This window comes from Scomber japonicus, chromosome 11 (genome assembly GCF_027409825.1).
Source record: "Scomber japonicus isolate fScoJap1 chromosome 11, fScoJap1.pri, whole genome shotgun sequence".
In the NCBI taxonomy this organism is placed as follows: Eukaryota; Metazoa; Chordata; class Actinopteri; order Scombriformes; family Scombridae; genus Scomber; species Scomber japonicus.
This window is the reverse complement of record NC_070588.1, coordinates 19,089,757-19,104,299: the sequence shown is the minus strand read 5'-3', so window position 1 is coordinate 19,104,299 and position 14,543 is coordinate 19,089,757. Positions and strand designations below refer to the sequence as shown.

The 14,543-nt window shown below is 40.4% G+C and overlaps 1 protein-coding gene across 2 annotated transcripts in view; it reads left to right on the top strand.

Annotated features, from left to right (window-relative positions):
* The window catches only part of gpm6bb (glycoprotein M6Bb), a 28,142-nt gene extending 14,203 nt beyond the window's left edge, over positions 1 to 13,939 (top strand). The window contains exons 2-7 of one of the 2 annotated variants that reach the window (XM_053328945.1): positions 8,763 to 8,949; positions 9,662 to 9,818; positions 10,046 to 10,214; positions 10,940 to 11,013; positions 11,111 to 11,176; positions 13,547 to 13,939. In XM_053328945.1, coding sequence (XP_053184920.1) covers positions 8,763 to 8,949; positions 9,662 to 9,818; positions 10,046 to 10,214; positions 10,940 to 11,013; positions 11,111 to 11,176; positions 13,547 to 13,696 — 803 coding nt within the window. In that variant the 3' untranslated portion in view covers positions 13,697 to 13,939. Of the gene's footprint in view, positions 1 to 8,762; positions 8,950 to 9,661; positions 9,819 to 10,045; positions 10,215 to 10,939; positions 11,014 to 11,110; positions 11,177 to 11,619; positions 12,092 to 13,546 lie in introns of those variants that run through there. The other variant, XM_053328946.1, reaches the window with a different exon arrangement.
* Positions 13,940 to 14,543: the final 604 nt, after the last annotated feature.

Genomic DNA, 14,543 nt, shown 5'->3' with positions numbered 1-14,543 from the left:
TTGCTATAGTTGTTTACCTGTTTCTGGTGTGATCAAGCTTTTTTCACCTTTACTTGATCAATTTTGCCAAAGCGGCCAGTTATGATCCCTTCATTTGCTCTCACAAGTAACATATATTTGAATTTTACTATGCTTAGTTATATAAGAATGTAATTTCAGGTTTTCATTAATTGCATGATTCCTATTTTATGCTAGCTTGATCCCAGAGACAAAAACAAAAGGTTTACTTAAATAGTTTGGTACATGTGTCATTACCTCCAATCAAAAGCATGTGTTTCTTTTATGCCAGGATCTAGAATACATGAAAGCCCCAAAACACAATTTGACCAGTCATGGTCACATGTTTTGAATTTCCTTTTACATGTGTGCAATAAACTTAGAAATGTTGTTGTCCGTATACTTTTAAAGGTTTGCAGATGGATCAGTGGATTGTTTGGATTTGGGCTTTATGCAGTAACATGGAGTGGCCTTGGTGGTTAAATATCCATGTCCACTCCTTTTTGAAGCTTCACTTGAGCTCCTATTGCAACTATGACATTTACCAAATCAGCAATAGTTTCACATACAGAGATTAAAAACAGCTGCCACTTCTATGGACTGAAGTCTTCAACTTCACAAGGATGATGTCAGTTCTCCTGGCGTTTTACAGGGCTGATGATGAAAAAGCTTGAAGTTTAGCGCAGCATTTGTTGTTGTGGGATCCCCACTAAGTTCACTTCCCTGACCCCTGAGGCTCCCCTCCCCTGCTGATCCCCCTCCTCTCTGAGGTCTGGTATCCGTGAGAAGACCCCACTCTAGCTCCGCTCCGGCAGGCCTCCCCCCATCACTGAAAGGCCTTTCACTCATTAGCATGCCCCTGGGGCTCCTCGGCCTGCTGTTGCCAAACAAACACGGCCAAGATATCCTTCCCCGTCTCCCTTTCTCTGGTCATCTCGCCTGTCCCCTGTCTCTGTTATTTTTAACAAGTTGTTTTTCACTGTATCATCCTCCCAGCAACACGCCTCTCTTAAATTTGGTTTGTTTCTGCCCTCCCTATTTTATGGCTATCCCAAAATGCTGTTTTCTCTGTAGTTTGTATCAGCCCAAAGGCAATTCTGCATCCTCGTTTAGGATCTGCCTTTCTTTCCTGTGTCCTTTTTATGTGAGTTAGAAGTCACCAGATGGAGGGAAGACAGCAGTCAGAGGTTGCTAATGTATGCTGCAGGAGGGTGAAGGGCAAACACCCCACCACAACGTCACAGCAAAGACATACAAACCCCCCACCAGCTCCCTCTCTTGGACTGCAGTCAGATGGGAAAATAGAGAAAGGTGACTGTGTTTTCTGCCCCTGCCTATTTTTTTTTTCACTCATTCAGTCTAATAAATAGGGGTCCCTATTATCCCACCCGTATCCCCCTCTCCCTCTGATGTAACAAGTCTGTTCTCACCAGGCAGCTTGTTCAGATTGCTATTCATGGTGCTACTTCAGTTTCAGAGACAGGGTCGCCTGAGAGGAGAGAGTGTAATCAGGGGATGGGCGATGATTTGTGTCATTAATATGACTTAAACTGAATCCCAAAACAGGTAGTACAAACAACAGATGAACATTTTGTCTGTGAAATTGGATTTCAGGTGATTTATAACTGGGGTGTGCAATAAGCCCAGTCCAATCCCTTCTGACAAGACCTCTGTATATTGGAAAGGAGCTGTGTTACACAGTGGAGGGGTGCCTTCATGAGCCAGGGCGACACACACACACAAAAAAAAAACGAAAGTGGAGGAGAGAGAGAGAGAGAAAGAGCGAGAGAAAGAGCGAGAGAAGAAACGTGCAGGAAGGAGAGAGGGAGCGAGAGAGGAGAGAGTAAGTGGGGAGATTGGAAGAGAGAATTTGCTGAAAGGAAGCATTTTTGTTGGATGGGAGAAATACAACCATGGAAACTCCATCAGAAGAAAACCAAGACCAGAGGCAGGACAAAAGAGGTACCAATGAGCACTCACAAAGAGCCAGTTCAGTTCTTTTCATTGCAGTGTTTACTGGGGCTTTAACTTACTCCAGCCTGCTTGGTTTCACTCCACACAATAGTTGGGTAGAATTTGCTCGATAGCGACTTTGAATTGTTTAAATGTCGGCACAGTCTGCCCATTTCAGTGGTTGTGTGCACCTTAGTGGTGATATTCCAGAAGCAGGTTGTGCATCACTGCCTCTGCAAAATTGTTATTAGTGTCTGGCTTCAAGTGTGCTTTGCTTGTGCTTGTTTTATGATCTAATTAGGCTATGTCTGTGGGGTGTTTTTAGCAGACAGCACCCCTGCATCAGGGGTGTCATGTAGCCGCTGGTCGTCATCATGCCAGTGTCACTTTTAAGGACAATGAGCCTGTTGCAGAATCAACAGCAGATCAATCAATCCCCAGGGTCTGTTTGAGTTGTTCTTTCAGGGAGGCTGGTGATTAATGATGTGGATGAGGGGATGGCAAGGACGAAGATAAATGAAACAGACAGTCTCACAAACAGACATCCGCGAGTGCTGTGCAAACTGAGTGTCATTAACACTCACCACCGTCTTGTAGGAATCAACAGGAATCATTGATTTCTCTGTTGCTATCTGTTCTGTGCACCTGTTCCAGGTTAAAAATGATACACAGAAGAGCAGAGATTGTTTAATAATGGAATATCTCTGAAACCTTTCTTTTGTTTTATTGATCATTTTAGTAGTTTATTAATATTTAAACTCCCAAAAGTTGTATATCTGAAGAGCTATGTTTCAGAATTAGACTTCTGACAGAAATGAACCTCCTCCAACAAAATGCTTCATAATTTATTGCACCTCTGAAAATATTGATGGTGAATTATTTATTTGACAAATTTCTGTCAGACTAACAGTAACAGTCATGTGTGTGTACGGCAGTATTTATTTATTAATTTTAATCTTTGTGAATATTTTTCTAAGCCATAAAACACTTTATGTATCATAAAACACTGAGAGATAGAATGTATATATTTATCGGTATTATTCAAAATTGGGTTTTCTGTATTTGTGGTTTCTAAACTCTAATGGAAAGCTGTACGAAAATGCTAGACAATGCAAGACTAAAAAGGGGAGAGGTACACACCTTTTTATAGTATTTTAGTACTTACTACTTAAACTACTATTGAACTAATGGTCAAGTAAAATAGTATTATTTCTGGGTTTACTGGACTGATTTTTCTGGAACTCTTTTATTGGTAATAAGTGCAAGACCAATTTCTACTACTTGTTACAGTGTTCTGCCAGTTCCCCATCTGCCAGCAGCCTCTCTTAATTATCTGTCTGTTGTTTCTTTTCAAGAGTCAAAGAAATGACTGAAGAGAGAGAATGTCTGGGAGATGGGAAATAACATGCAATAAAGGTTGTTGTGATTATATGGTTGACACCCTGAACTCCAAGACCACCAAGAAACCTTGATGCATGTCTTTTCTTAGATAAGCTGTTTCATGTCTTAGAAAGTAGGTTGGTCGTGGGACCTGTGGGCATATGAAGCCCATTTCTGTATATAATATTGTCCCATACAAACTGAACTTGACCCATCAGTTCCCTTGAACATCATACAAGTCACAAGCCTCTTCTTGTCCCCATATGCACATAAAAGAATTGTGAGCCATTATTGCATCCTATTGTTAATAAATACAACACACACCTCCCTCACATGCAGCCATGGGTGAGCTGCAGTCATCAGCTATTAGCTGATAGATTATAAGTTTCCCCTGTTAGATAAGTAAACAGTGAGACCACTTGATGGATTTGCAGGCTTGGATATCCCTCTTCCCTCGAGAATGGCCACTATAGCCATTATGGCAATTTTAAGTATTGCTCCCCTCAAAGCAGAGTGTGGAAAATGAGACTGTTTCTCATAAATGGTGCTTTGGCAACTCACCCCAATGGAGCAACAAACAACAATACTTAGCCTTAGCTGTAAACAGGCACATCTGTTAGCAATGAGGCTAGATGTTAGATTAGAAGTGGAAGGCTTTTTTTAACAGAGATTGAAGCCTGCAGGGCACAGGGATGAGATGCAAGAGTTGCAATGTATTTGTCACAAATGATGTGTATCCAAGTGTGTTTATTTGTGTGTGGGGTCTGTTTGTATATATGACATACATACTTTCTTTGTACATATGGTTATGTGTAGCTTGTATGTATTGGTCTTGCATGTAATTTGTTGGTGTGTGTGTATATATATGTGTCTGGTTCAGACATCAAAATAGATGATGTTTGCCAAAATGTCTTCTGCCCTTTAGATCACATCCATTTTGCATTTTTCTACGCAAGTACTGAATCGAGGGAAAATGTAGACATATTTATTCTTACCACTGTGGGTCCCAGCTGTTGGAAAATTTCAACTTTGCGCTGACAACAAGCTGTGTTCGCTTTATGGCTATCATTGAGGGATGGAGGGTGATGAAGCAGGGCCAGCTGCAGGGGTTAGTGTGTGACGAGTCTGGGTGCAAGCAAATTGTGGTGATGGACACAGGGCTATGACTGTCTGTCTGTCTGTCTGTCTGTCTGCCTTTCTCTCTCATCCACATTGCTAGCTTGCCTGCCGCCCTGAGGCATCTCATTCACACATTCGATGATTTGAGATGCTCTCACAAACAGGATCCTCCTGGAGTGTGAAGTATCTGCTATGGCCCTTTGTGGCTGAGCTGAGTGCAACGCTGAACTGGCACACAGGATGGAGCTCAGCAGTGGGCTTGTCTTGGGGCTCCAGCCTTTGGGCCGGAAGAAGCAAGGCCGTGGTTCACTCCAGTTCTGAATGGCCCCTGAGAGTCCAGTGTGATCGACAGTCTAGGGCTGCACACAGTGGCTCTTTGTATCAGGGCTTCTTGGACTCTCTCTCTGTTGTTTTTTCTGTCTCTTTCACACAATGTCACACATGCGGACACACACACACACACACACTCTTTCTCTCACAAGTCTCTTTTTTTTTCTCTTTCTCTCCTCGTGATCTCAATGTGGCTGTAAGGCCTGACATTGTCATTACAAACAGTCACTAACTTGTCTGTCTTTCTCTCTCTCACTCCATTTCTCTTTACACCCCCCCCCCCACCCCCCCATATCCTTATTCATGTACTACAGCAGAATGGAGAGTCTTGAAGTGGTTGGAGGTCTAACCAGAAGTATTAGTCAGGGACTGGGAGCATGTGAAAGTCATCAGAGGGAGAAATGCCCAACGTGATTTTCATTTATGGTGCTCCACTCTGAACAAGCCAGCAGGATCCATTTAGTACAAACTTGTTGTTTAGAGAGTCACCAGCTCCTACTGTTATCCCCTGTGGAGGAGGGTTTCGGCTGAAGTCTGCAATGCAATATCCTGTATGCTATGAAATCCCACATAGTGCACTCAAGAGAAAACAGTCTGTACTTGGCTGTGTTGCAGGTTTATCAATACTGGCTATCTATTTTATAACTCTCAAACACACATTGCAACATCCTGTATGATCTTATCTAATTGCAGAACCTTCTTTAAGCTAGACCTTTCTTCTTAAATAAATGCACAGGAAAAGAATATGTTGTAAAATAATTGTTGTTTTAATATAAATAAGTTTACAGTAAAGACCCCCAGAAATCACTGTGCCCAACCAAGAAAAGGTCCAGAAGTAGTGTGGTTTAAAAGTGCTTTTGGACAGAGTTCGGTTGCAGCATCATCTTTAACAAACAAATATGAGTGTGGTATCAATCTTCTTGTCTAACTCTTGGCAAGCAAGTGAATGAGCATATTTCCCAAATTACAAACTATTTTGGTGTCAAGAACTGATTCTGATACATGCACCCTTCTAGATATAATGTATAGATTGAATAATAAGAATCTACACAAAATCTTGCAGACAAGTACTGTACTCCAAAATGCCATGACTGATTTCAGTCCATCTACTGAATGAGATTGACTTTACTTTAGTGCTTTAGTGCAGACTCCTGTCCCCAAGGTTCTTTGCGCAGGACTGCTTAAGAGCGTCTTTGATGTTTTTCTCTTCTTTTTTTTTGAGCCTCTTCAGATGTCCAATACCAAGAATAAAGCTCTCACTGAGGCCCTTTGTGAACAGAGTAGTATTTCTGAGGTTGCTAATAGTTTAACCATGTCAGTAGGTCTTTCCTTGTGCCAGTGTCATTTCATCAAGCCAGAACAGAATTATCCTAACATCACAGCAAACATAGTCCAGCTGTGAAAATACCACCATGGATTTATTGTGTTATTAAGCAATCAATAATAATAAAGCTATCTCTTAATTGAGAGAGATATCTTTGTTCATGTGCCGGCTTTATGTGTTCAGGGCTGAGTATCTGTAGCATTCAGTCGTTCAACCCACACTCAGTCTGGGTGAATAGATGGCTACTAAAGCAAACCACTACTGTGGAAGGGACACTAATCAAATGGATGGCTTATCGATCAGTTTGGTGGCTTTCAAAGACAATGTGTGTTTTCTCATTGAAGTGCACTGAGTTAGACAAGAAAAGCAGATGCGCTCATGTCAGGCTGACCTTTTCCATGACAGGCTCCAGGGGAGGGGGGGTAACATAGCCAAGGTAGTATTTCAAAGCATCTGATTTTAAAATATTGTATAGACTGCCCAGATGTGGTAGTACTACAGTTTTGTTCTTTATAGCTTTAGACAATCCTTTAGTATCCAGTTGAGACATTTTTTTTCTCCTGGTCCGATCCAGAAAGACTCAGACAGTCCTGGCATCTATGGCCTTGCTATCTGATTTTAAACAGCTGATCTAATGGGAATAGTGACACATGTCAAAGCAGGGTTTGAAACTAAACAGACATTTAATACATTGGATCACTGATTGATCAAATGAATTCATAATGCCAGTGTGACTGTTGTTATTGCCTCTGTCACTTCGAGCCCAGTTAATACAAGAGATTAGGTAATAGAGATCAACTCTAACCACACTTTTGATATGGAAACTTTTCTTCTCTTCAGGAGGGTGAACTTTCATTGCCAGGAAAATATGTTGTGTGGGGAGAGACTTTCTTATACAGCTTCTAACTGTGAGAGCTCATTGATTTGTAGCCAAGACATAGTCTGCTACTGGATCAAATCTACCTGACTGTGACATCCACTATAAGAGCAGCTCTTCCTTTAAAAAGGACTGTATTTGCTTTGCAGCTGGTTTCAATACCCCGTGGAGCTCCGTGCTCCGACTCCCAGCCCACTCACCCTCCCCGACGCGCTCATCAGAGAAATGTGGGCTGTGGTGGAAGTTAGCGACTCTGCTATGGGCGCACTCATTGAGTTGTGGTTAACATGCTGCCATGGTAACTCCTATTCTCACCCTTGGACAGAAATTTTTCTCCCTGTACTACACAAACAGTCACAATGAAACGTCTCACTGCAAAAGCATTGTCCCAGCAGCAGTATATCTGTTTTACTTTCTTTTGTCACGACAAAGAGGACAAACATGGATGAACTTTCAGGATCCTTGCCTCATGGAAGAGGCAGGCGAGTAGATGTGTTAGCAAACTTTTGCTGAGGTACAGAGCAACAATAGCATTCATTTGGAGTTTTGTTTGTGTCCACCTGACAGATGTAAGTCCAATACTCTCCTTCTAGCTCTATTGTGCTCTCCACCATCTCCTGAGTTAAATTAGCTGCTAATTGCTCCATTATGTTCAGCAGTTAATGGCAAATTTCACCAGTGGTGCTGGGGAGGTCGAGTATAGAGGGTTTTTTAGCTGAAAACAGATGACGACTGTGTCTATAAGCAACACTGATGAGAGCAAGAACTAAAACACTAAGGTTGTAGGCAGTAAAACCAAAACAATGAGCCGAAAGATGCTAAAACATTGTGTAGAGCTGACAGGAACATCACAGTTGGGTGATCATTTTCTGTAGATTTGTCAACATGAATGAACCCTTTCACTTTCATTTGATCCATTATTAATTGTCAAGTATTTTTGTTGGAGTGAGACGTGAGAGCTTTAAAACACAAAAAGGCATTGACCAGGATGTGGTATGACTACAACATCCTGTTAAACACGTGGATTTGATTGAAAACACACTGGGGATTGTTTGCATGTGTTCACAGACAGTACATTGTAATGACTAAGAACACATTGGATGAGAAAGACTCATCTGGGTCACTTCTTTCCCCCATTGTGAGTTGTCATTGATTTCCATTACACATTGGCAGAAGCCCATTGCACTGACCTGCTTGATGGCCATTACTGCCCTTAATTGCAGTGATAAATTGTCAGTATGGCAGTATGGCAGTATGGACAGCTGCACACAGCAGGTTCTACTGTTTCCGCTGGTGCTTTACATTGCAGAAATTTTGAAGTGAAGCAAGCTGCATCAAGCGTGACCAAAGGCAGGTTTTATGAAACCTACTTCGAACAAATTTTTCTCTGTTGTCTGCACCAGTTACTTTAGAGTTTTGGGTTTGAGACTTTTGATCTGTTACCAATAAATCTTTCAAAAGCTGAAAAAACAGTTTTTTAATGAGTCCTGATGACTAATAAGTCATAAATAGATTACATTGGCCCAGTGACTGGTAATCTCTCCTGGGTGTTGTCAGCCTCTCGCCAGATGTGTGCTGGGGTAGGCTCATAGGGTGGATGGATTAGTCATGAATATTCATCTCCCTAAAATGACTTCCTGTCGTACAAGTCCCCGATGGACTTGGGCTTGATGTTGACATAGATTTGACTATATGGCCTTTTAGAGTAAAAGGAGTACATAAAACACTTTCATTAATGACGCTTGTAACCAACACGTTTTCTGTTTTGTTTTTGTCGCACAGGTTGCTTTGAGTGCTGCATCAAATGTTTAGGCGGGGTGCCGTATGCGTCGCTGGTGGCTACCATCCTGTGCTTCTCTGGTGTTGCCCTTTTCTGCGGATGTGGCCATGTGGCTCTCACCGGCACGGTGACCATCCTGGAAACCCACTTCTCCAAGGTTTCCAGTGATCACGCCATGCTGACTGATGTGTAAGTGACCTCATACTTTATGTATGTATTACAGTGTCTGAGAAACAGATAAAACTAATAATTATGACACCCAGGTAAACTATGTGATTTTTGATGTCAGTGAAAATTTTGATGTCAGAGAAGGATCCATCACACATTATTCTCATCGGAAAATGTCTTCTTACATAAGCGTCACAATAGAAACAGATCTTAAGTGGTCTAAACTTTAGGAAAAAACATTTTTAATGAGGTTGACATCATGTAGGCTATTTTTAGCTGATAATGTCTCCCATGTTCACCTTATTCTGAAGAACAGCCCTAATATGGACCGTTTTTATTGTGCATTAGTCCAGGCAATAAAAGAGGAACAAGAGACATGACTGAACATATGTTTTATGTTGATGTAGATTTGGAGTGCACTGTTGAATTTAAGATGTCTACAGAGGCAGCCAATGATTTCCAGAGACACATATCAGCTGTTATCTCCACATTTGGGCTTAGTGTCTCTCCTCACTTCTTAGGGGAGCTGGGCCACTATCTCAATCAGGACCATCTGTTGATGATTCATCAGAGTTCTCATGCTTTAAAGTTTACATTAAAAAAAGGAATAATTGCAAGCAGTTGTTTTCAAACTACTACTTTACCTGACATTTTTAGTGGTTCTCTCCAGGTGTTACACCAGAGGCTTAAAACTGGCACAACTAAGCTCATGTGTGACATTGCTCTTTAACAGAATACAGCTGATGCAGTATGTCATCTACGGCATTGCTTCATTTTTCTTCCTGTATGGGATCATTCTGCTGGCTGAGGGCTTCTACACAACCAGTGCCGTCAAGGAACTGCACAGCGAGTTCAAGACCACCATCTGTGGACGCTGCATCAGTGGAATGGTATGTTAAAACTACCCCTCACCCACCATGTTGAACCTGATTTTAAATATTCCATGTAAGAAAAAGAAGAGTGTTTAAGAATAGTGTCATGCCATGTAACTAATCAAAAACGTACGGAGATGAGGATAGAGGATGGTGGGGAGTTTAAGTTACAACAATATGATACAACTGATTTAGTTTCATGGTTATCCGGTGATGCTAATGTAGTACCATCTCTGTCTTTTCAGTTTGTGTTTCTCACATACATTCTGGGTGTGGCCTGGCTTGGTGTGTTTGGCTTCTCTGCTGTGCCAGTCTTCCTCTTCTACAACATGTGGTCCACCTGTGCCACTATGAGGTCTCCCATGGCCAACCTCACCAACATTGATTCCATCTGCGTGGATGTTCGTCAGTATGGTGAGAGATCTAAGAATATGTCATGCATCTTTAGCTTTGAGAACAGACTAAACAAACTTATTTTTTTCATTTGTGCACAGACTGAGGTCAGGTTCTCTTTTTCACCTCCATCTTTAGCATCAGAAATACAGAATTTTACAGTACTGATAACAAGTAACAAGCCAATGTTGACTTTTCAGAGCTTTGTGTTATTTAAAGAGTACTGCATTCGTATTGCATTTTCTTTAAGTTGTAGGATTTGCAAGAGAGAAATAGATACAAAAAGGGCTAATATATCTTTACTTTTAGTAAGTCATGCTCTAGAAGGACTAGATCCTACATTTCCCATAATGCAACTCAATTGCATCTTTCATTAGACCCTCCATGGCTGTAAATGGCTATGTTCTCCTGCAACTCCAGTTTGTAACATAAACCTTCCATTAAAATTTGAATCTTTCCAAGCCCAAGCAGAGTTAACCCCTAATTCTCCTCTCAGACTTGACACTTCATACATTTTTCACAGGCGGAACAGTACTCCTCATCATGAGAAAAAATATCTGTATGTGTAAAATTGGTGGTGTATCCCTTTAAATCTCAGTTCATCTCAAATATTTTTTGCGCTTTGTACTCAGACCTCTACTCAGGAGACTAGCTCAAGTATTGTACTTGTAAGCTTTGATCATGATTCACGTGATATGAGGAATTTGTTACTTATAACTGGAAAACTTTGAATTCCTTGGCTACAGGAATTATCCCGTGGAATGCCACCCCTGGCAAGGCCTGTGGCACTACGCTAGGTGACATCTGCAACACCAGTGAGGTAAGAGGACATCTCCTATCCTTACACACATTCATATAACATACATACAATAAAAAACAACAATGAACAATAGTGACTGTTGCTTGTCTGTTTCCAGTTCTACCTGTCTTACCACCTGTACATTGTAGCGTGCGCTGGTGCAGGAGCCACTGTGATCGCTCTGGTAAGCTGCCCTCTAGTCTCTCCATCCAGTACCTTTAGTCCATCTTTGCACAGTTTGCATCAGCGGATCATGTGTCAAGTGCTTCTCTTCTCATTCACATATGGTTTATGTAACTACGCCAAGGAAGTTTACACATAGGCTTTTTTTCAGCTCCAATTCCATTTGCTGTTTATCATCTGCTTAGATGCACATGGCCTCATATTTATTCAGTTTGGCCTAGATTTAATTGGACTTACTTTTCCGGCATGATAAATAATCATTTCTAAAAAGCTTAATAATGAGTTTATAGGATATTGTAAAACTATAAATTATGATCCTTTTTTCTTTACCATTAACTTTTTACCTCTGGAAAATGACAGGTCATTTACTAACTTGTCACAGTACTAGTGACAAAGACATCACTGGCATGTTCTCTTACAACCTTTTCTGTTCTCTTCCACCAGCTGATCTACATGATGGCTACCACTTATAACTTTGCTGTTTTGAAGTTTAAGAGTCGAGAAGACTGCTGCACTAAGTTTTAAACTGTTTTAAGAGCATAGTGCAGCATTCGAGGCTGCGCTGAGTAGAGACAGTTGCCACTGACAAGAAATGAACTAAAAACCTGAGAATAGAAAGAAAAAAATCAACATCTCTCCATTAGTAATCACATGAAGTGTAAATAGCTGATTGTATGCTGCCTTTAGCATTTGGTATCCAGGGATTTTGCTTGTCTGAGGACACCTGACGAAAGCTGTCTTCAGAATGGGGTGGTGTTTAGTTGACTAGTTTGTTCTGCTTTCCTTGGCACTCACTCATAAATATACGTCACCATCAGATTTAATAGAAGACCACACCAGTGTTATTTATATTCATATTACGTAAAGCTGATTTTGACCTGCACAAAGGCATCAACTGCATGAGTATTTCAGATTTTTTTTAAAAACAACACAGACACAGTATTTAGCATGCAGTACTTCACCTTACATAATCAGACGAGCATCAGTTGACTACAGTCGGAGCTGAAATGCGAATTTGTGCACAAACTCCTGAGGCACTTGTGAAGTATACATTTCAATTTAATTTAACATATTATTTTAATTATGCAGGTTGGAACACGCACAATTAAAACATGATCTTTACACCGAGTTGCATTAAACATTCTGGATAGAGATGTACAATCTAAGGCTCTGAAATGATATCATGTGGACATCTGATGACAAATTATGAAGGTGTTCTCAGGCTTTATGTTTTCAAGTGCCGGATTAGCAGTTTTGGTGACAATGAATTCTTCTACATTTGTGAAAGGACTATCTACTGTGGCAAAGTAGTGGTTGCTAAGTGCCTTGTCCTTTTTATATTTCTTTGGTTTCTTTGCTTAGCCTTTACATCTCGGTACCAACCCATGAAACCATCAAGTGTTACACAGGAAACATTCAGTATTCCTTCACTTTGTTACGAGTTAGATTCTAAACTTAACTAAAAACCTTTCATCATCTGTATTATGCTGATGAGTATGATTGCGACCAGTTGTGTCTTGTAGATTTCAAAGTAACTGCACAGACCTAGCACAGCACACTATGAAGGGTTAGGCCAGTACCAGGGGTATACTTCTGCATGAGGCCCTAAGCCTCGTTTTAATTCCATGTATTTTATAAAAACAAATTCTCCTACTTTAGAGTAGATTAAATGTATTTTTTTCTATGAGCGCTGACGCTGGTATAGCCTCAGCTATGAAGTTGATGTTTTGTTTCATACATTTTCCTTTATTCTCTCTCAAAGTGCCATTAAAGAGCCATTTGTTTTTATCTTAACACTGAGCCTGCATGCTTACATTATTCGGATTCTTTGATCTGTTTATAGTGACTTATACTCCATATTTCATATATTTAATTTTCTCCTAAGTTTTGGAAGACTGTAGCTTTTACTTTCTATATAAAATAAACAATCTTTGTTTACAAAAGTATCCCTACCCTGGTCTATTTCTTATAAATCCTACAGGAGTGTTAAAGGAAATACTGAGATGCACATGGAGCAGGGTCAGATTTTCTCTCATGCTTTTCACTAACCTCCAGCAATTTACAGCTGCACAAAGCTTGCATTTACAACTTCTTGCTCTCTTTTTCTACTCATCGTCATGCCTTAAAGGTATAATTTCTGTAGTAATGTGCAAAGCAAGATAGTAACTCCAGTATTAGCAATTGTAACAGTGATGTTACAATAATTGTAACAGTAATGTCTTTTGTCACCTTTTGTGTGTTAAGTCTTTTTTAAAAGCTTAACTTTATGTTTGTGTATGTCTGTGATGTACGTACTGTAGCTTGGACTCCTGTAGCTTGCTTTGCATCTTTGACATGCTCACCGGCCATCCACCTCACCCTTCTCTTCCAGATCCACTTCCTCATGATTCTCTCAGCAAACTGGGCCTACCTTAAGGATGCCAGTCAAATGCATGCCTACCAAGACATCAAAATGAAGGAAGAGCGGGAGCTGCAGGACATCACCTCACGCTCAAAGGAATGCCTCAATTCCTACACATAAGGATATTACACACTCCACATGAACACACACATACATATGCAAAGACACATAATAGACACTGAGGCCAACCACTGTGGCCTCTTATGGACCAAGACAATGCACAGCTAAAATAACCTGCCAACTGCCCTGACACTGTGCAGTACTAACGAGGCTCCTAACAAACTAATGCATCAGTATTGCTTTCTGCACTAACTCACCAAGAAGTGTTTTGGAAACGCTACTTTAACATTCATTTATGCTGTTTTTTTTTTGTTTGTTTCTTTCTTTTTCTTCTGGAGGGAAAAAAATCTGTTTGGTTTTGAATTCTGATATTCATGTTTTTGCTGGTGAAGCTTGAGACATTGCACTACTCTTATACAACACATAACAAGTTCGTTTTACAGTATTGTTTTGTCTTTCTTCCAATCTGTGGTTGCCAGTTTTCAGCAAAGGAATGTATCATTTTTGCCCCTAACATTAATCACACACAAGATCAAAGGCCTTACAACCAATATGAGTTAGTGTGTCACACAATACCGACACAAGACTATGGATATTTCAGAAACTGTTTTGCTTTGACTTCACAGGTAAAATATAAAGTCTGCACCACATTATGTAAAATAGGTATTTTTTACCACCACATTACCATCTCAGTAATAATTTGAGTTTTAATGATTGATTATAGGTTATTATTTCAATGTACAGCTATAACTTCAAATATAAGGCTGGAGATTTTCTATATTTTTCAGTCTCTGGTTCTATGCATGAGCAGGGACCTGGTTCCATTTACAGTGCTACACTAGCTTGTTGTACATTTCTCAGAGAACTTAAGAACAAAGTTAAGAGGCTGTGATATGTAATACAACAA